Source organism: Prenolepis imparis, unplaced genomic scaffold (genome assembly GCF_030444845.1).
Source record: "Prenolepis imparis isolate NDT839.2.m4 unplaced genomic scaffold, iyPreImpa1.0 SCAF_11, whole genome shotgun sequence".
Taxonomy (NCBI): domain Eukaryota; kingdom Metazoa; phylum Arthropoda; class Insecta; order Hymenoptera; family Formicidae; genus Prenolepis; species Prenolepis imparis.
This window is the reverse complement of record NW_028141169.1, coordinates 6315834-6338408: the sequence shown is the minus strand read 5'-3', so window position 1 is coordinate 6338408 and position 22575 is coordinate 6315834. Positions and strand designations below refer to the sequence as shown.

At 35.7% G+C, this 22575-nt stretch overlaps 1 protein-coding gene across 15 annotated transcripts in view; it reads left to right on the top strand.

Moving 5' to 3' along the window:
* Positions 1–22575, top strand: part of LOC145942554 (serine/threonine-protein kinase MARK2) — a 90929-nt gene that overhangs the window by 61747 nt on the left and 6607 nt on the right. For 4 of the 15 annotated variants that reach the window (XM_083049391.1, XM_083049392.1, XM_083049395.1 and 1 more), the window contains exons 2-14: positions 1130–1987; positions 3296–3611; positions 9584–9799; positions 10142–10520; positions 10619–10839; positions 11004–11115; positions 11935–12047; positions 12146–12344; positions 12771–12974; positions 13620–13821; positions 15360–15527; positions 16829–16949; positions 17143–17231. In XM_083049391.1, coding sequence (XP_082905517.1) covers positions 1281–1987; positions 3296–3611; positions 9584–9799; positions 10142–10520; positions 10619–10839; positions 11004–11115; positions 11935–12047; positions 12146–12344; positions 12771–12974; positions 13620–13821; positions 15360–15527; positions 16829–16949; positions 17143–17231 — 3047 coding nt within the window. In that variant the 5' untranslated portion in view covers positions 1130–1280. Of the gene's footprint in view, positions 1–1129; positions 1988–3295; positions 3612–9583; positions 9800–10141; positions 10521–10618; positions 10840–11003; positions 11116–11934; positions 12048–12145; positions 12345–12770; positions 12975–13619; positions 13822–15359; positions 15528–16828; positions 16950–17142; positions 17232–19049; positions 20054–20362 lie in introns of those variants that run through there. The other 11 variants (XM_083049404.1, XM_083049403.1, XM_083049402.1 and 8 more) reach the window with 8 other exon arrangements.

Below are 22575 nucleotides of genomic sequence, written 5' to 3'. Positions count from 1 at the left end.
TAGGATATTTTTATATGTATAGGATTTCGTATGATGAATTACATTTCGCAATATGAATTATAATATATTTCTATAAAAAAATTTTTTTTCAAGATTGACTTACACTTTAATCGATTCGCACTTTGATTCTCTGAATTTCTGACATTTAATAGAATTGTTAAACGCTGATGGAATATTTTTTACTTTACTGCTGCTGAGTTAAGGCCGAATCAAGGCGGAACTCGCAGATATACTCATATAAGTACACGCGTCCTTATCATCGTCTTAGAGCCGCACACGCGGTATGATGTATATAGCTCTTTACTCGATATCTCGGTGTGTCCTCGATCGTCTCGTTCGATAAAAATAGCAAACCGTACTTTATGACATCCGCGAAAAGCGTGTCTTTTTATATAGTTTTTAAGGGATATTTCTTTAATAATAACTTAATATTGATTGATTAAATTTCTCTACATATACATTTGTCGATGCTTATTATTAGACGACTGGGCAATAAAAATACTATTTATATCTTTGATATGAAATGAATATTTGAATATGTATGACAAATATAATAATTTAACGACTATATCGTTATCGAAAATCAAGATATTTTGGTCATAACGAATAATTAGAACAATTTTTATATTTTTTATACGATGCATATCGTGCGAAAATTTTCCAACACGCTGACGCATCTAATTTAATGACGATTCTATTCTGTTGGAATGCCATTATGTAATAGAGATCTGAATCACATATAACATAGACATACGCACACATTTACAATTCCCCGAGCTTTACCCAGCCATCATCTGCTCGTACTAATCCGCGGTAATCCACCAGATTGCCTCCTTGTATATCTATCTGCTTTATTGCCTGCAACGTTACGATGAGTGCAAAAAAGAACCAACGTCGCAACAAAGCTTTATTTCCCCGTCTACAGAAAAGCCTCGCTTGTTCGCTTATCGATATATGTGACTATGTAAGTCGAAGAAAGATTTATGAAGCGAGAATCGGTCGATTGGATCTCGTGTTTCGTTCTCGGGTTCTGGGTTCTGTGTGTGATCACGTATATGTTAAATCACAATCGTCGCGGTGTTCTCGACGCCTTCTTTAAACGAGGAAAAATATATCTTCTTCCTGACAGAAATTATAAGTCTCTCGAGCACGGCATCGTCGATCGATTTGACCGTTGAATCGATGTTGAAGACTCGTCAGCTCGATCGACACGATTATCCATCGCGCGACGAGATCGAAGAGGAGAACCCGAAGAGGAGCGATAACGTTGAAGGACGATCATGGACAATCAAGGGAGTCCGTTCGTGCGAGGGCAGGCCAGCAGGAGCCTGATTCGGCCGCAGGCGCAAAAATTCGCGTGCCTGTCACCGTCCGCGACGCGTCAGCTGACGAATCGATCGCCGATCGCGAACCGTGAACCGACAAGTCCGATCTGTGGTGTCACGTCATCCAAACGAATGGCGACGTCGCACGCGCCCTTGGAGAGTTTGAAGCAATGGGAGCTGGTGGAGAACGACAGAGGTCTGCAGGTGATCGAGAAACGCGCCGGCGTCCTGAATCCGATCAGGCCCAAAGAAGCGGCGATCCCCGGCGTTGCGAGTCCGCTTTACGATCGTCCGACCCCCGTTTCCAGACGGAGGCTCCTCGACGGGACGAGCGTGGACGCAAGTCTAGAGGAGAAGCTGCGGGTCTTCAATCAGTCAAAGATCATTCAATCGATCGGGCCGTCACTGACGGAGCCGAAACCTCAGCCGCTCAGTCTCGATTTGATTCTGAAGCAGCAACAGCAGCAACGTACGTCGAGCACGACGGCCGAGAGTACCGACATGCTGCAACGATTGGAACAACAAGTCAAGGCTATCGAGATGAGCACAATTGCCGCGAGGCGTCAGCTGGAGAACAGTTCGGATTTCGGAGCGGAAGTGCAGCTTAGGTATCGGGAGCATGAGGACCTGCTGCGGAACGTGACCGACGACGAGGCCGAGGGGTAAAATAATACATACCTATACATATACGTATACTCTGGCTACATCGATCATCCCCGCACACACATTGATATCATCGTTCGTATTTCTTTCGCGACAAACACATCACCCACGTCTCCTCGGACTTTCAGCTTTTCTCTTTCTTTTGCTTCGATGATAGTGTTGGTGGATATATTCGAGATTGAGACTTCTCTTTAAAAATAAACTATAAATTAGATATTTGAAGTTTACTTCTTTGATTTTTATTATTATTATTTTTTTTATCACCGAGGAACGATAGGAATGACAGTTCTGTGAAAACAAAAATCTCAAAAATAATTTAACTTTATTTCGATAAACATTCAAGAGATTCAAAAGATCAATTGGCTTGTAAATTTAATATATGTAGTTCACCCACGCGATTGTTTTTCAATCTCTGCGCGTTAATCGTCAACAGCAAGTTCGGCATTTCATCAATCGGTCAATATCCGAGAACGCGCATGTATACACATACACATACACACACACTGAGTCACGTTACTCATTTATATACAGAACGACGATAGTCTTAGTGATAATTGAGGAAATCGTCGTCCAACCTCCGCCTAATCTACCTTCTCGTCGTGCCTGATCATCTAGTACAGTCTTGATCCGTACAATTGACTGTTCGCTTATACGCCCACGCGTCTCCCTTTCTTCGATACAATTGGCATTTAATTTACGCAACGTCGCAACCGTGTGCGATTTACTCCGTGATTTCCCGTCGTCCGGCTCGTCGCCATTCATTACACGCCCAACCGGGAAAGATCGGGGGAGCAGAGCGGAATGACAGATGTTTCGATGAATAAATATATACCGGGTGTCACTTGGATGGCTTACAAATATCGCTGCGGGTTTTTTCCAATCAATCCTATATATTTCGAGTGATTTTTAAAAATTGTGAGTGATTTACAATATATAGACGCGCAAGTTTTTTTACGCGAGTTGTATCTTCGTCTGACTGCATAAACAGATAACAAAATATTGTTCTCCAGTTTATTTCAAGTAGACTTTATCTTAAGAATATTTTAATTAAAGATTCAGATATCGTGCAAAATTTAATATTGAAGCTAAAGAAAATTTAATTGCGGCACTCCTCTTTAAATGCAAATGCTCTGCTTTTCCGATTTATATCCATACACGTTATTATCACAATATTATGTGCGAATTAAATCAGACACGTTCATTTATTAATAATTATCACACATACATACACACCATAATTCAAAAACATCGAGCGACGAAAGGAAGAAATATTATGAATGAATCATAATAAAACGCCCACAAAAAAGGGCCTTGCCGCTGCAACGTGGAGACGCGACGCGGAATTCCACCGGAAATGCCGGCATCGCGCCGAAGAAGCCCGCCGTTAAGTTGTCCAGGACCGCATCGGACACGCGACGCGGACAGGAAGCGGAGATGAGGACACAGTCCAGGATGCCGCAGACTCGCGCCCTCGTTCGGCCGATAGTTGCCAAGAGGGATCATCAGCAGCGTCATCAGCAACAACAGCAGCAGCAGCAGCAGCAGCAGAACAACGTCGCGACCAGCATCCAGCTCAGACCGCTGTCAGATATCATGCAGAAGAGTATTCAAAGCGAGAAGGAGGTAGATATAAATATATATATACGTATATAAGTATCATTGCGACGTTAAGGACTCGTGTCAAATAATTATCGGAGACTATCGACGTTTTGTCGATAAGATAAATTTTTTATCTAATTTTATCTAATTTTCCTAGAGAAAGAGGGAAGAAAGATTCGTATCACTCTGCGATTAAATCATACAATAATTAGAATATATATATAATATTAAGCAGTTATATAATTTTATTTTAAAATCGATATAGATGTGAGGTAGCAAGATATATATTAAAATGATAAAGAAAAGCTTAAATACGACGCATTAAAAAACGATCGCCTGTATGTATTACATATATACTCGTATGTATATCGACGATATGGCACCCTCGCTAACGAATACCGACTGCAACGTAAATGCATCTCCATGCTTACGTCACACGTATGACTCGGTCTAGTCTACGGCTCATCCGTTCAGCCTGAAATAATCCGGACGACTTCGTCAGCCGTGCTACTTGACGAACGTAATGATCGTGTAACCTGTCGAAACCAATTAACTCTCGATACTGAATACGCTTGATGTGTCTCGGAAGATTCAACGATATTTTTTTCTTTTTTTTTTTTCTCTGAAATTATATATTTATTAATGAAAAAATATATTTATAAAACTTCTTACAAACTATAAGAATATTTATTTGCGAGTAAAATGCATTTTTATTTTTCTGAAGCTATATAAATTAAATGAGTTCAGGAAAAAAAATATATTTTGTTAAGTATTTTAATTATTTTATCTATTGTCTCCAGTACCTCGAGACTATTCATGAGCAAGTCGAACACTTTACTTGATAAAAACTAAAGATAATTTTTCCAACACCTCTTTTATATACGACGATATTAAAAAAAAGTGGTAAAAGAGATATAATCTTTTTAATATCGTACGTCATGTCGAATCCGATAAACCAGACGATATATCTGGGACGCGACTTTATTTTACGTCCGTATCAGCTTTTCGCGTCGCGTCATAAAACAAATTTAACATGCACCCCGCGAACGTAAAGTCGGTTTTGTTTCACTCTTCGTGTAACTCACCATTTCCCATTTCCCCGTTGTGTTATGGAAAGACGCATGAATCACAATTCCCGTAGAATATCCGCGGCATCAGCATTTCGTCTGTACAAATATCTCGTGAGTTTTAGCGAAGCTAACGATCTCTTAAATCGATTAAAAGCGGACATATATTTTGCAATATATTATTATACGTAGAATAAAATATACAGGGTCATAATAAAAACATGTGACGAATGAAAGATAACTAGTTTATGTCATTAAGATCGATTCGTGATATACAATAATAATTGTATTTTTATTGCAATTAGATTGACTGGCTGATATTTTTATTTTATTTTTTTTTATTTAAAAATTCTTTACAAAAGTATGTTTATTTATTTATTTATTTAACGTGTAATAGAACGCATTAATAATTTTAAAATTATAAGAAGAATAGATAACGCGCACGCTAACAATATATTAATATGATTCTATTGAATTCGATTGTATTGAATTCGATTGTATTGAATTATTCGAATTGCATAAAAAAAGGGAGAGATAATGCAGATCGATCAGCTGGAACAGACATTACTGGCTCTTTCATTTAATAGAATAGCGAGCTCTTCGCGATTTATTTTCCAGTCCACGTGCGCGCAGTTTTTTTTTTTTTTTTCGCGATGAATTTGCATCGGCTTGGATCTATTCTTATTCTCCTTTTGCGCAGAGTTGATGTCCACAACTTTTCTCTTGTCATTCTCTTTCTCGGCCGATTGATCAGCTGATGGGACGCTCTCCTATTGTTGTCTTTTAGAAACTTCGACCTACCATATTTACTCACTTTGAAGAGTTCCTCGCGCCTAAGTGTCCAGCAAGAAAAAAATTCAGTTGTTCTCTGGAAAATAGATCAGCGTAATTTTACCTCTGACGCCGAGAACAACTTGTTTTCTGCATAATCGCCATGATTGAGATCAATATTTGATTTATTCTCATTTATCGCATGTAATTTTTTTTTATTGTACAATTATGTATAATATTTCACAATTTTTTTTGTATTTTAGCATATAAAATGTGTTATTATATGTGAAGCAAACCACTCGTCGGAATATTTCGTTATTGTTTTTGTATTAAAATTCTTATACACATTATATATATATATATATATATATATATATATATATATATATATTTCCTGCTATAAAAAGAAGTTTTAATGTAGAAATTGAATTGACAATAAGATAATTTAATGATATAGATATAGACTATCGCTTAAAGTGCTAACCGATGATAAGTACTGAACATATTTATCAGTCTTATACATGTGAAGATTAATCTCGATATTTATCAGTAGTTGAATTGATCAGCTGACGAAGCGAAAGCTCGTCGCTAGGTAGGAATATGTCATTAAGGCTGAAAATGTAACATCCCTTTACATCCCACAAGTGATATGTGAAATTAATTTTTTAATATCTTCTCGTAGATAAAAAATGAACAGAAAGCTGAATCATCTTTGCTTCTTTAAATTGCAACATAATATCGCTTTTATCTCTTTGTTTTTAATTTTAAAATGTCAACATTATAAATAATCATCTCTCTTATAGCTCCAATAAAATTGTAAATTGTAAAAAAAACCATATATTACCTTATACAGTTCGCGTTAAAAATTTTCAAGCTTAGTTTTTCCCGGAAACTCGTCTAAGCGATTGCGTTCCTTCACGACATCCAGTCCGATCAGCTGACTAGCCCCAGACTCTCTGTTATTTCGGCCGCGAGCGGTCGAAAGGGATGGAAGAAGCATGTATATGTGCGCTCCTACTTTCCGTGGCGCATGCGTTTGCAAAAGGAGGTGGCAAGGGAGAGTAAGCGAGGCTAAGCATTCAAGGGTGGTTCGCTCGCACACGTTTCCACCAGAGGGGGTAGTGGCATCGCGTATTGATTCTGCCGTCGCATCCCTCGGCTGTGCGGTCTCTCCTCCGAGGGTGGCTCGTTTCGAGGGTGGAAAAGGGGAGAAGGCAGTCGCGCACGGCAGTCACCGTCGACGAAGACCACCATCGAAGCGACGCCGTCTCGCGTTTCTCGACTCGTTGTTTCTCTCGTGAGAGCGCGATGGGGAGGAGGCCAGTGTTGGACGGATTACGAAACGGGCGAACGAGAAAGATCCGCGAACGGTGACATCGTTTCTGCCCTTGACACACCTCCCCTCAAGATTCGCGGCGGAAGAAGCGGACGTCGTCGTCGGGAATTCACTTCGGTGACTCTTACCGGGGTTCCACAGCCTCGATCGACCTTTCACGAAAGATTAAGGCCTTTCGTGCATCGCTAATTGATTGGATTTCGGATGAATCGTCAGCAAGCTATTGTCAGTGACGGATCGATGTTAACTATAGACGCTCGTGCTGGCAAGAGACTACTGACGTCCTTCCTCGCTATCGTTGACCTAAGGTCGACGAGGTAGCGATCGGTGTGGTCAGTGACGTCTTCGAAAAATATCGCACGTATATGTGACACGCCTTTGTCTTATGTATATCCTCGGATTATCAATTTCGGGCAAACTCGTCGAGATTTTATCGATGAATATCAGAAGCAATCTATATATATATTTAAACTTCGCGGGGAGTTTATAATTAAAATAGATTCTTCAAAGCAACTTCTCCAAAAACTGAAAGCTATATATTATATGTATATCGTTCTACTTTTTCGCGGAGTGTCGTGAGTTCTACGGATAATCAAGATCTCCGGAAACGAAATATCTACGAGGAATACTTTACTCGAGTACAAACATCGTCTTTGCGGAATCGATTTACAGTTCAATCGTCAATATTAGTACAAAGAGTGCCTAAATTGAAAATATATCGGGGCAATGATGTTCGCGGAATCACACCGTGTATTTTATAAACGATCCGTGAAGACTTTCAAAGATACATTTATCGAAAAAAAATATGATTATCAATGAAATTTAATCAAAGGAAATAGTTTCAATGTCCCTTTAGACGCATCACGCTCGTTTCCAGCGAAGCGTTCGATTTTTTGGCGACAACGCGAGCACAACAGCAATTTATCGAATCAGTGGTTTTTACACGACATCGAGTATATCCTGATAAAATGATCCAACGCGGTGAAACGCTCCGTGAATTGACTCATCGCTCGACTTTTCAAAACGATCGACCATATGGGAACCGCGGCATTAAATCTAATCGGCGAATCGGGAGTATCATTATCGAAGGACCAAGGAATTAAGTGATCCCGAGTGTTAATAAAACAATTATAACAGAAGAAAAAGGAAATATAATCGATGTTGTCGGGACAAAAGTGACAGCGACGCGAAAATCGAATGACAGATGACAGATCAAGGCAATCGACGACTATCTGTATCCTGTTATTGAGTCTTTTAAACGCGTTCTGATTCTCGCGTGCTATTGACAAATCGACTAAATCTCACCTCGGTGAAGGCTTTTTTTTACGCATGCGGAAGTAATCGACCGTCGTCGATTCCTCATTTGCTATCGATCGTTCCGCTGAAACGCGGAAGAGAGCAGTCAAACTGGCAGCTTCCAAGGTTGCGGCCGCCTCCAGCTCGCGCAAGATGGTCACGCGTGGCCTCCTGCGGGTAATGATATACGGGAGAATTTAGTCTCTCAAAGCTTCGCTCGATTTGTTTTTATTTCATTTTATTTATTTTTTTTAAGGCCGGTACAATAAATAATTTTTTTTTTTGTCGAGCATCTCATTCAGATGTTCTGCCTTAATAAGGTCTCCCCTTCCTTCTTCCCTTTTGTCGGAAATAGCGGTGAAAAATATCATCGGCGCGATATATTTTTCGAAGCGAAAAAAGCCCCCGGCCGCGTTTTCCATTCAAAACAATCCTGTATCTGGTGCACTTTAACGAGGTTTAATTAATTCCATTGACAGTGGCCGTCGCCGACGCCATCACCGCTATGCATCTCGGATGTGTCAAGTGCGTACACGCGTGGAAAGAGAGATTCGCGAGAGAGATTCCTCGTATTCTCGAGGAATGCACTCCGTGCTTTTAACGAGCACTTGCCCCCGTATTTCTCTCCCGTATCCCGTTCCGCAACTTTATAAACGCACCGCGTGCTGGAGTTTCTGAAATAGTTGGCTATTTACAACGCAACTTTGCTCGCACAGCATTCTCTCGTTTCTTGAAATAAATATTAATTAGTAAAAATTAATTAGTAAATTAACTATTTAATCAGCTGATTTCTGTCAAAAAATATTAATAAGGTGTTCATTTCTTAATTAAATTTTAAAATAAAAATATGTTATAAAAATTAAAATAATAATATGTTATAATTTCTTAAATTCGATTAATATTTTTGACAATTATCAGCTGATTTCTGTCAAAAATATTAATCGCAAGTAAAGTATTATAACATATTATTATTTTATCTAATTTTATTTTGGACTAACTGCCAAACTGCTAACTCTCGCGATAATAAGCTCTCGATGCTATGAATATAACGAACAACGCGTATCGAGACAGTTAATCAGCATCGCGGAAAAGAAACAACAATACTTTGAGACTTTCGAGAATCGACTTAAAATGCCTTTTTTTTAAAGGGAATATCGCTTGTTTCGAATTCTAACATATTTAACCGCTAACTTTACTTCGTTAATTAAAATACATTTTTTTAAGAGCTTTTAAGTAACTATATATAATATATGTATAGCGTTATTATTCATTTTTAAATATGTACAATCGATATTATGCAAAAGTATAGAATTGCGATATAGATGAGAAACACACATAAATCGAAAAATTATTTCTATAATTTATTTAAATACATTTTTAGCATCTGTGTATAAAAGAAAGGACTTGCTGCGTCTCGTGTGATATAAGAGCAACATTTCGCGAAACTGTTTTACATATAATCATCGCTCTAGTAATGAGACTATTCGTACAATTTACTGACATGTGATTCTTTTTGCTTGTTGCAGACGGGGGATGGCGTAGGGGTATCGAGTACCGGAGGTCGACTCTCCTCGAGGAGTCGGACCTCCGAGGAGCCTCACATCGGCAAGTATAAATTACTGAAAACCATCGGCAAGGGTAACTTTGCCAAGGTGAAACTTGCCAAGCATGTGCCCACGGGAAAGGAAGTAGCCATCAAGATCATCGATAAAACTCAATTAAATCCCGGTAGCCTTCAAAAGGTAACATTCTCGCTGTAGTATTTTTTTCTCATTTGTCTTTTTTTGGACAAAACTAAAAAAATAGTTATAGCGATAGAAATTGTGCGTATTTTTTATTAGTCATTATCTTAAATTTTTTATTATAAAAAATATATGAATGCATTATTTTAATTTTAAGAAAAACTGATATTGAGTCATGTAATTTAATCGCTAATACTTTCATAAGAAGACAGCTGAATCACGTTACATTATCATTAATTTGACAAAAAAAAAAAAAAAAAAAAAGATTTTTCAAATTAGACACGTAGATTTCAATAGATTTAAATTCGTGATTCATGCTGACGCATATTGAATAAATTACAGCTGTTTCGAGAAGTCAGGATAATGAAGATGCTCGATCATCCGAACATAGTGAAACTGTTCCAAGTAATCGAGACTGAAAAAACACTGTACCTGGTAATGGAATATGCCAGCGGTGGCGAGGTCTTCGACTACCTGGTTCTGCATGGGCGGATGAAGGAGAAAGAAGCGAGGGCGAAGTTCAGGCAGATCGTTTCTGCTGTGCAATACTGCCATCAAAAGAAGATCATTCACAGGGACTTGAAAGCCGAGAACCTGTTGCTCGATAGTGAAATGAATATCAAGATCGCCGATTTTGGTTTTAGCAATGAATTCACACCCGGTAACAAGTTAGACACATTTTGCGGTTCGCCGCCTTACGCCGCCCCGGAGCTCTTTCAAGGTAAAGAACTTTTCTCAAGGAATATGACGTTATCTTATCCGGTTTTATGTACCAGCTTTTTAAATTTAATCCACGCCCGATCGATTCTCGATTCGCAGGAAAGAAATACGATGGTCCAGAAGTCGATGTATGGTCGTTAGGCGTAATCCTGTACACACTGGTATCCGGTTCACTGCCTTTCGATGGTTCGACGTTAAGGGAATTGAGGGAAAGAGTATTAAGGGGGAAATATAGGATCCCATTTTATATGTCCACCGACTGTGAAAATCTTCTCAAAAAATTCTTAGTGCTCAATCCGACGAAGAGAGCTTCACTAGAGGTATGTGGTGATCAAGTTTGAATACTATTGTGCTTTATTTTTAAACACTTTTTATCAGCTTACAAAATAATATCAATCGGTATTTTAATGACACGCGATACTTTTTTTTTTAAATACGCGCGAATACTCGAGAAATAAAATTAACGATCTCTTTATTATTGCAGAATATAATGAAGGATAAATGGATGAACATGGGATACGAAGATGATGAATTAAAACCGTACTTAGAACCTGAACCCGATTATAGAGACCACAAGAGGATAGGTGAGTCTACCAGTATGTACATAACACTTACTACTTACCGTTTTTACGTTTAATGCACCCATTATGAATATTCCTACATTGCGCGAGATTACATGAGAGAGATTTCTCTTCTTTGATCGTAAATAACAACATATCTGAAATATAACAATAACATAAATTGCACAATCATTTTAATAAAATGGATTTGTAAAAAAATAAATTTTTTTGTATTTTTAATATAGGAAACGTTCATAATCGGGTGTTTTTGTAGTTGAAGATGTATAGTGATTATTAATATATTAACGAAATATATCAGACACAATCTTACTTAATATCATTTTGTAATATTAATCTATAATAACTTTCATTAAAAAACTGAATCCAGCATCTTTGCTGGAACGCATGATTTGAGATAAAACTATTTTACTAAATTGTAACAAGCAAATTCATACGTACTTGTTTTTTGAGTCTTTATTTGGTCTAATATATTACGTTTATGTATGTATGTGTCTGTTAGTTTTCATTTATCATATAAAAATATCTTAATGATGAAATAAAGTTCTATATATTTAACTAATGCTAATATTAAAACACCGAACTCACATCGACTTATCTTGAACGAGCGTCTAAATGCAAACATTGTGCATTGTTTGCGCAAAGGCGACGAAGAGACCAAGTAATTTGTAAGACTCTAATGTATTTCAAACAGTATATCTGTTATGATAAAAATACGTAGCAAGCTTCTCGACTCGATTTGTTTGCATTTTTCTAATTAATTTTGGCTGCATTGTAAATGTTGTCGAAAAAATGTTTGAGCGACTATGACTATGTCCCCACGTGTTTCCATTTCAGAGGCCCTAGCTAGTTTGGGATACACTCGAAGCGAGATAGAGGATTCCTTAGGACAAGCCAAGTACGACGATGTATTCGCCACGTATTTGCTCTTAGGGAGGAAAACGACAGATGTAAGTACACGATGCGTCAACTTTATAATAAGATTATAGCTGCGTCTCTCTGAATCCTTTCTTACATCAATCTCTCGCGAATTTCTATCTGTTAACAGCCTGAAAGCGACGGATCGCGGTCGGGTAGTTCATTATCGCTGCGCAACATTCCACCACAGGTCAGCTCGGGTGGTGGAGGTGGGAGTAGCGGGGGGACAGGTGGCGCGGTGCAAAGCCCATCGCATAGAGGTGTTCACAGAAGTATTTCTGCTAGCAATCCAAAACCCAGTAGACGGGCCTCGTCTGGTGGCGAAACTCGTAAGTGTTGGTTGTTACCTCGTGTATTTTAACCGTAACTCTTAATATGCGGTATGTAGGCAGTTTATAAACTCTATCGTCAGACGACAAGCATGGATAAAAAGGATATTTGCCAAACTTTCGGGTAAGACAAAAGACAGCTTGTGCTCCCTGTAATCGGATATTCTGTGAATTCTGTACGACAAACTCTGTGTCTTATTTATGTTAGAAAGAGATAGTGACTGTGTATTTTAGTTGATAGCGTGCATTACATTGTTAAACTAAATTTGTATATCTTAATAATAATCGTTATCATTGAATCGTATATCATTGAAATGATAACAAGAAAAAAGGACAGGATTGTTTATACATCTATTAGTAGTACAAGTACTGTGCATGTCTGAAAACAAAGAGTTTTTTTGTTACATAATTTTCTTTCCCTATTAGGAGGCGCGCCAAGTCCTGGTAATGCAACGAATCACAATCACGCGACTGCGGTAACCGGCGCAGCTGTAACTGGAAGCGGTGGTAGCAATTTTAAACGGCAAAATACCGTGGACGCAGCCACGATTAAAGAAAATAGCGCTCGTGTTTCTGCAAGCCGGCCCTCCGCACCGAAAAACAGTCAACCGCCTGGGCAATTAGATACCAGTGAGTTTATTTTGTTCTTGAACAAAACTTTGAGGACTTCTCATCGACGGATATATTATTATTCGATTGTTTGTCATGTGCTGTGTTTACTTCGTGATGCTTCAGCGAAAAGATACTTTTTTGGATGAAGGTTGCTTTGAATAAGATCGCAATGTTTCTTTCTAATCTAGCTAGTAGCTAATAATTATCAATTGTATAATTAATTTCATCGATTTGTCGATTATTTTTGTTATTCATATCATTCAGCGTTCATGAATCATACATTCTTGACTACAGCTATGTCTTTATCGAAGATTCTACATGTTCTACATGTTTTTATTAATGTCAAATCGGTTATGTCTGTTTCTTATATGTTTGCAAGATTGAACACACAATCATATTGTCATAATTTTATCGTCATATATATCTAAAATCTAATCAACTATGGTCTTTATTACATGTTGACATGTGTAAGTCGTACAATGATTTAACGTTACTTTTTCTCAAATTTTTTATTTAATATGAAAGCAGATTAGATATTTTTTTATGTTTTATATTTTTAGCTCACGATCCTTTTTAATAGTCTTTTTGTATTTTTTTTTGTTTAATAATTTCAAGTATGTTGCTTTTTGTTTTGTGTTGAACCACATCTAATGAGGCTTGCAGTGACGATGTTCATTCTAGGCGTGGGTACAAGTCCTGGTGGTAAAGCGAGGGTAGGCAAGAGCAACACAATGAATGCAGGAGTAGGTGGTGGTCGGCCACTCACCTCACCTGCTCCTGGTTCTGTCGGTCGACGTAGCACCATCTCCTACGATCAAGCGAAAACATCATCTTCATCTACCGAAAGAACCAACGAAGTACCCAGGTATAGTGATATCCAATTATTTTTACTCGAGGACCGCGTTCTATTTTGCGCAAAAAGAGGATATCTAGATGGAAAAGAAAAACTAATTTAAATGGCGAAATTTTCTGTACATTTTAAAAAGTTTAAAACTATAAATTTTTTAAATTATATTTTTTAATATTTTTTTATTTATAATTAAATAATTTTGTCATACGATTTTTACGAATCTAATTACAATCCTATATCTCATATGTGAAAGTGCGCGCGATGACGCATTTATATATTTTTATATATAATAAGGTATTATATGATTTAGCGTGCATTTATAGTGTGATGATATTTCTACGTTTTCTATCGATTTAACACTCTTTTACTTTCACTAACCGTAGACAACTTATATGTGTGTCAAGTGTACACTAAAACCATGAAATTCAACAAAACAGTCTCGCGAGTGAATAATAACAAAAATTCTTTGTCATTACAAGCCCCGGGGAAATTTATTTGTTTGTTGCATCGCTCTAGCATGTTTGGCTGCTGCCTGCCAATCGTTCATTGCAACATCACTTTCTTTATAGCTTGACAAATGTTATCGAACGGAGTCCGATTTTTAACGTTTATACATATACAGACGCTTGCTCTCAAAACGATGTCAGACCACAGTTACATTTACATATATTACTTCAGATATAAAACATATATATCTCTCTCTCTAGTCGAGAAGGAAGTTTAGACACATTCATTAATATCATCATACATTATTTTTTCATCTCTACGTTACAACATTGTATTTTCTCGTCGTTTTTCTTATCATACGAATATTTCGCGAGGTTGCATTAGCTGCAGCAGTTAGTATTTTCATTCTCCTTCTTCCATCCATGATTTCCTTTTACATCCCTTTCGATGAGAATTTCTGTTACAAAAAAAATATATTTCTACAGAAATATATGATGTACATATTATGTATAGTAGAGCCTTCTCAAATTTGGCTCCGTTAATTTTGATGGCTTCCACACTACTTTTACGAATAATAATATTATGTCCTTTATGTTATAATAAGCAGATTACATGACAAGTTTCGTATACGCAACTGTATTTACATACGCACAATAGAAATTTTTCGCTCTTATCGTTCCGGAGGGCCAAAATTAACGAGACTCTACTATACATTCATATATGTGTGCAAATCTTGAAAATTATTAAAATATATGAAATTTTTTTTTCTTTTTCTTTTTTTATTCTTTTTTAGCAATATACAATATACGATAAATGAAAGTAAACAGCATTACAATTTGAAAAAAAAAAAAAAAACACAATTGCAAAATTCTTAATACTAATTCCTTATCTAGAAATGAAAAATTCATTATCGTATCGTGCATAAATGTGACAAGATATACTTTGGATGTCTAAAAATTTCGTATATATCTCGCCCTATGTTGCTTCTCTCTAAGCAGCCTTGAGAAAATTCTGCTCTCTCATTAATAATGTGTAAAAAAAAAAGAAAGAATTAAATCGTGAAGGATAGAGCAATCCGGCGATTCGCTGATTAGTTTTGTGCACAGCCTGGGCGAGGGCACTAGACCGACGCGGGGTCACACCAAGTCTGCGAGCATCAGTGCAGGTCACCGTTCCTCAAGTGGTGTACCCCCCAGCGACCATTCACTACTGGACCCTCAACCACGCAACGCCCACAACTCCTTACTCGCCACCGCTGACCCCCTTAGGCAGAGGTACAGGCCCCCACAATGTCCCTCTAATACAAGAACCAAAAGAAAACCTGTGCATACTCTTATTCCTGCATATTTATCAAGTATATTTCGACTATATATGCGTTTCTTCTTTCGTTTATGTTCACTTCTTTCTTGGGCCACTAACTTTCTTAGGGTAACCAGGTGGTATCCCAGGTATCCCAGGTATCGTATTAGTCTCTCGCAAATATATCATCCTGGAGAAAATGATAACGTTCTACTTCTTCGAGTGTGTTTTACTTAAGATTGTCCGCATAGGTTCTCTAGGATAGTTTTTGGTCATTTTCTCATTTCTCTTTAAATCTTCTTTTTCTCTCTCTTTCTCTCTTGCGTTTCTCTCTCCTTTCTCTTTCTCTCATTTGCATGAATTAAACTTTGGTAGATTTCTACTAAATTATTACATCAACTCCTGTTTTATTTGTACATAATCATTTAGGCTTGATTATGGCACGTAAAACGACACATCTCATTTATTCATTATACACTTTCATGCTTACACTCTTCACTCACTTGGCAATTTTTAGAATGACTCTGATTAATTAGAGTGAGCTTAATCATGTAGGATATTATAAGTCGAAAGTAGATTGTCATAATCAATTTTATAAAAAAAACATTTATTCCAAATATTGATTTCAAACTGTTTCGTTATCTTTAAAGAGTCGCTACATCGTAATAACTCATTAATTAAGAAATAATTAATTAATGTATATAAATCACATATATTTATCGATTCAAATATAATTCGCACATAGCTCAATTATTTATAAGCGATTATAATCTCGCTGCTGATTACATGATTGCGGCGTTTCAAACGTATTTCTCTCTCTCTCTCTCTCTCTCTCTCTTGAATAGCACAATCTTGAAATAATCTGTTTCTAAAGCATGTGCAATTACATTTCAAACGATTGAAACATATTGCGTTCGTAATTTGCCACATATTCTCATTAATATAAACTAATTTCTCATGAATTTCGCTTCGTCTACATCGCTAAGCTTCATTTGTAAGCTATAGATTGCTTGCACATTAGAAATTCTCACAACAGTATTTCTATAGAAATAGTACTTATCTTATTCTATCTGTTTTTCTGCATTTTGATGCTAGCTTCTCTTACATTCAACCAATTGGGTATCAATTGTAATGTAGCTCGTTCTCTGCAAATTGCCAGTAGTACACGTAAAACTATAAAACCGCCGATAAGTCTTAGCCTATATATATACATACATATTATATTTACCACACGATTGTAGCACTTACTAAAGCAGAGATCATCGTCTGTTGTTAGCTTGGGTGTGTGTGCGAGCAACAGACTGGCCACAGCCACTACGCCAGCCTTTCCACGGAATGTACCGAGTCGCAGTACGTTTCATTCTGGCCAAAATAGAGCACAGCGAAATCACACTCAGGTGAGTATTCGTGAGATGGAAAAAAAATAGCGCAAGAAGGAAAAATTGTTAAGAGGATTTGACACTCGGCACATCTATATGTATATCAGTCAATATCTGGATATTTCGGATATTACCCGGTTTTTACTTACAGCACTATCTATTAGTATACATGTGATGCCACTGATTTAACACAAATATATCGTACTTCCAGGGTCATACACAAACGCAGGACACGAATGCGATTAGCCCTCTGGCAAGGCCGTCCTTCTTCTCGAAATTATCCTCGAAGTTCTCCAAACGGTAAGTTCCATAATTGTTTGAATCCACAATTTAGTATTACCGATATATATATTTGACAGCATGCCAATAACGTGTACGATCGAAATGTTACTCCATCGTTGTTCATTTACGAATATTTTTGTTACGGGGTTAGTCCACAAATATATACTTTACAGTCTAAGTCGATTATCACGTGTAAAACATACGATTGGATTGACTTTTGTAATTTTAAATTTCATTCTAAATGGCTATTCTAATTAGCTAGGAAATTCTTTGAAAATTTATCGACGATCAAATACCTGCGAGACAGTAAAGATATTAATCTAAAAAAGAGATAGTGTGTTAAAAGTATAACAGATTACCAAAGATTTCATTTTTTTTTTATATAATTATTGCATGCGTTATTTTATGAAGAAATCACACGCCAAAGAAAATCCATGAAAATCAAAAATTTTATTTCATTGTTATATCTTTTTTTTTTTATTTCTCTTCTCCTATTCTCCATTCTCCATCGAATTATTTCTCGATATATGCCAAGTAGAAAATACAATATATATTTAATAACTTCATACTGTCACACGTTATCTGATCTTATACGCGGGTACAGACTGAGAGTGCTAGCATAAACATATCGCAGCTTTGCAGTGGACCCTCAGTGCATGCTTAGCATCTCAAACATTTCAGTGTTAAGATTTTAATACATATACTTGGATATACTATCTCATACTGACATAGTTTGATAAATTGTATTTATTGTTTGCATGAAAAAAATGATATTTCTGTTTTTTTAAGGATGCACAATGACTATGTAATTCTGGAAATTCTATATATATTGATATATGATTACATATATATATAAAAATATATATATATACATGATATTAGTTACAAATCCGATGAGCTAGCAGCGACCATTATCAGTGAAAGGACATGTAGCTTATGCATTTTGTTCGTAGCTTTATTTAAACATATATAATATATATATAAACTATATATATTATACATATACTATTTTCATCCTCAAGCATATCGCGTATTTCACCTATTGATATTGTTTGTTTGTCCCATAAATATTTGCTTGACAAATTGTACCCTTTAGCCGAATTCTAAGTAGAAATATATATATATATATATTTTCGTCTCTCTTCTATATATACATAACGAGATATACAGAGCGCTTTCTTATACAGAGTTTCGATTTGCTACTCTATACCGTGGATTAAAAAGATCATATCGTTATAAGAGATTTAAGATGAATTCTCTCGAGATTGATTGATGGAAGTAACACACATACACACACATACATATACACGCACACACATTGCTCGGCTGAACTTAGGCCACCTCGCATATTCATTGTGCATCCCTTTTTCTCACTCGATTGTAGCGAGGCATATATCTTTGATTTATTTTATATATATATATATATATATATATATATTTAAAAAATATATATATATAAACATGGGACTTTTAATTATATATCATATCGCACATTCAAATGCAAATTGACAGCGTATACCACACACGTACATGTAAAGTGCTTGGAGCTGAGGATGGAAGACTGCAGAATAACGAGAGTATATATATAAATCCGTTGTATAAACACAACCGTAACGTTGTATAATGAATTCTCTCACTTTCATGATATGGTCACTGTACTCATCATCTCCCGATGTACATAAGTAACGGAAGTAAAACAGATAAATGTTGCGGAATTGACGGTATATCCATAGCCATTGGTGCATCAGAACGATTTCTTCCCCCTCTTGACGTTTCTGCATTTTAATTAATTAATTCTCATACCGGTTATATATTATTATATATTATATGCTGCAGGCCGTGAACCGTATAAGCTTCGCTTCATCTCTCGAGTTCCTTCCGACAAGCGAAAGGCCATAGAGACACGGGTTTTAAACACGACCAATCTGCCGACCGATGTCGTGAGCAAAAAAAAACCGGTCGACTGCTCAACGGATTTATTGTGTGATTGCATATATATATTTCTCAGCTCCGTTATTCTGTGGTTCTCAAGATAGATAGATTTTCAGTGTATAGATTACATTTTTTAGGAACTTTTTACATATACCGTCATATATCGCGTCATCTTCGAGTGTGATATATACGTATATACGTTTTTTATATAACGCATATACGTATGTACACATGTGTGTGTGATGTTATATAATTATTAAAAAAGAAAAGTGACGTCTTCCTGAAATCACGAAACAGGAGAGATCGCCTTACGCACCTTAGATATGTAGCACTGGAATCTGTGCCTTTCCTAATTCAGCCTCTGCCTCGTGACTATATATGTATATATAATATATATATATATATATATATATATATATATATATATATATACTTTACGTCGTCCGTTTAAGAAGAGAAAACCTTGATATATATCTTGTGTATATTTTTGTACCATTTTTCGCGGAGATTTTAGCTTATTTTTGTGTCTCTCTCGCTTTTGTTCGTAAAATAAAAGAGTGCAAAAAAGAGAAATTATTTTTTACGAGATAGATTTAACGATGATGCGAACGTAGATGCCTTCCCCGACGTAAAGTATTATAAATCACTAAAATGTTTAAGAATAAGTGTGTCCAAATACACTTATTATATTTTTTAAAAGTCGAGAAATACATATTTTTACGTAGCGGCGGATGTGCGACAGGCATAGATCGTTTTCTTTTCCGTTTAAGTTTAAAGTTAGCGATCCCGCAAATGTGATGAGAAACGACAGTTTTACTTGTAAATCATACGACGAATACAAAATATAACGCGTAAGTCTTTTACACTATTTCTCCGATTGAAACTCAAATATAAAACACTCTTTTTCATCTCTCTGCAATATTTTTTATCGACGATGAAAGACACGTTCACACATGTTCCTTGTTTTTTTTTTTTTTTCTTGTATTTACTTACTATCCTATAAATATATCCCCTTTCTCTCTATACTGCCCTCAAAGAGATGAAAGATGCTTGTTAATGTGATCAAAGTATAATGAATACACGACACTAGTGAAATTTCGCGCGCAAGTGTGTGTGAGAAGAAAATGTCATAGTTATACTAATACTAACGAACGAACAGATAGATTCTTTTCTAGCGATAACAGAGTACATATATATGATTGTTCGTACTTTGACAGATTTTTTTAAGTGAAGGAGGAAGTCTCGCCTTGTTTCCCACGAGCTGAAATGAGAGCGAGTCCCGCATGCAGATATATCGCGCCATGGCAATCGCACCTTCCACCAATAATGTATTGTTTTATTTCGCGTTTCGAACTTTTCTCTTAATTCTTTTTTTTTTTCGCGGATATTACAGTGTGAGGAATATAGAATATAATGTTGTATACCTCTTGTAAAACATTATTTAGCGCCTTTTTTCTTTTTTCTTTTTTTTCCTCCCCCTTCTTTTCCTTTTCTTTATCAGGAAAATATGTTGGATAGCAATTAACATTTTTAAAGTCGTAATATGTGTAGAATCTCTGTGTAATGAGACCTTTTTTCACCAGCCAACAATTGAAGCGTATTCTCAGTACTGCACTCAATACTGCATACTTTCCATATTTTCACGTAATATAAAGCATTTTATCTCAGCTCGTTAAAATTAATGCAACGTATGGTCGACCAAGTATTATATGTATATTTGAGAGATTTCCCTTTTATTTCTTTCTTCTATTTTTTTTCTTTTTGATTTTTTTTTTTTTTTTTTGGTATCCAGCATAAGTTCCTTCTCTCAAAGATAGCGTGGAATTCATGTCTGATTTTTTCTTTTTTTTTTATATCATTAATAACTTCATAAAACATTGGCTTCGATTATTTCACTAAACGAAATTCACAAGGAGATGTATCCTTTAAAACGAATGGATATGTATGTTATCATATACATTATACATATATGTATCTGTGTAGAAATTGACATAGATAGAGCTATGATATTTTTGTCGCATAATAGATATTGTGCAGCTTTTCATATTATTTACGGATAGATTTGAAATTTATAATAAATAATTCTCTTTGCAAAAAGATGAAAAAATCTAAACAGACAAAGAGAAGCTAACTCGATTTATATATCGCAATTATTAAGAAAAAAAGACGATGATTTTGCAACTTGACATATGTCACACATGTGCACACTTTTATATTACTTTCTGAGAATTATATATAATTTCTACGTTTTTTTTCAAATATTACGATTAATCAAGAACAAATGTGAAGATATGCAAAAAGTATATCAGGTATTCCACTTTATCTTTCCTTTATGATTAATGTACATGCCTCTCAATATGCGATTACACAGAATTAAAGTAATAACTTTTTTATCGGTAAAAGGAATTCCACACTGTCGAAGTTCTGTAAACAAATAGCAACAGATTGCACATACAAAAGTGTTTTTTTTTATATATATTTAGTGTTACTGAAGCTTTTTTCCTCATTTTTCTACATACACCGACAGTTATAAATACTGTTCCGATGCTGATCTCAAAACTGACTAATGAATTAATCTTATAGAGTGCTATTTGATTGCAATGAACGGCAATTTTGATTTTTTTATCTATCTTTAATTTATTTCTATTCTATTGATAAATATATTAATTTGTAAAATTGTATAAATTATTGAGAACACGCGATACACACAATAGAACATATTCGAACAAGGCAGGCCATAATTGGTACTTGATTTATTTGTATATTGATTAATGTATCCTACATTGTATATCATCGTTTGATTATTAGAAATATACAATATTCGAGCACGTATATTATGTCTCTCTGATAATCTTGTTGTATAACACAATTTATTAACTTCATTTTTTTAGCAATACTGTGCTTAGTACAATGATAATGGATCCAATTAAATTAATTATTATTATATAGCTTTTGACCAAGAGAAAGAAGGAGGAGATTAGCTTTTATAAGTTTTTTTATTTAAGTTATTTATCGTAAAAAAGTATGAATATCATTTTTTTTCTCTAATATAAGAATGTATATTTCTTACAACATATTTTTTAATTCAGTAACGAGAAACCGGTGGACGCAAAATTTTACAGAGTGTAACACGTAGCTATTAAAATTCGGAATCTGACATCTCAATACTAAGTGCAGATATTGACTTTTGGGTATATTATAAATTTAAGAGTTATAACCGCGCGTGTGTGTGTATGTGCGTTACACTTTAATATGTCAAAGATACGTGCCTTTTCCTATACGATATATTGTGTATTTCAAATATCTCGTTATTACACGATAAATCTCTCGATGCATTAATCCTTCCACCAGTCATTGCCAATATAGCATTTATTAAATGATATCTGGTCAACGCAATATAATAGTATCTACATATTATGTAGCAAATAAT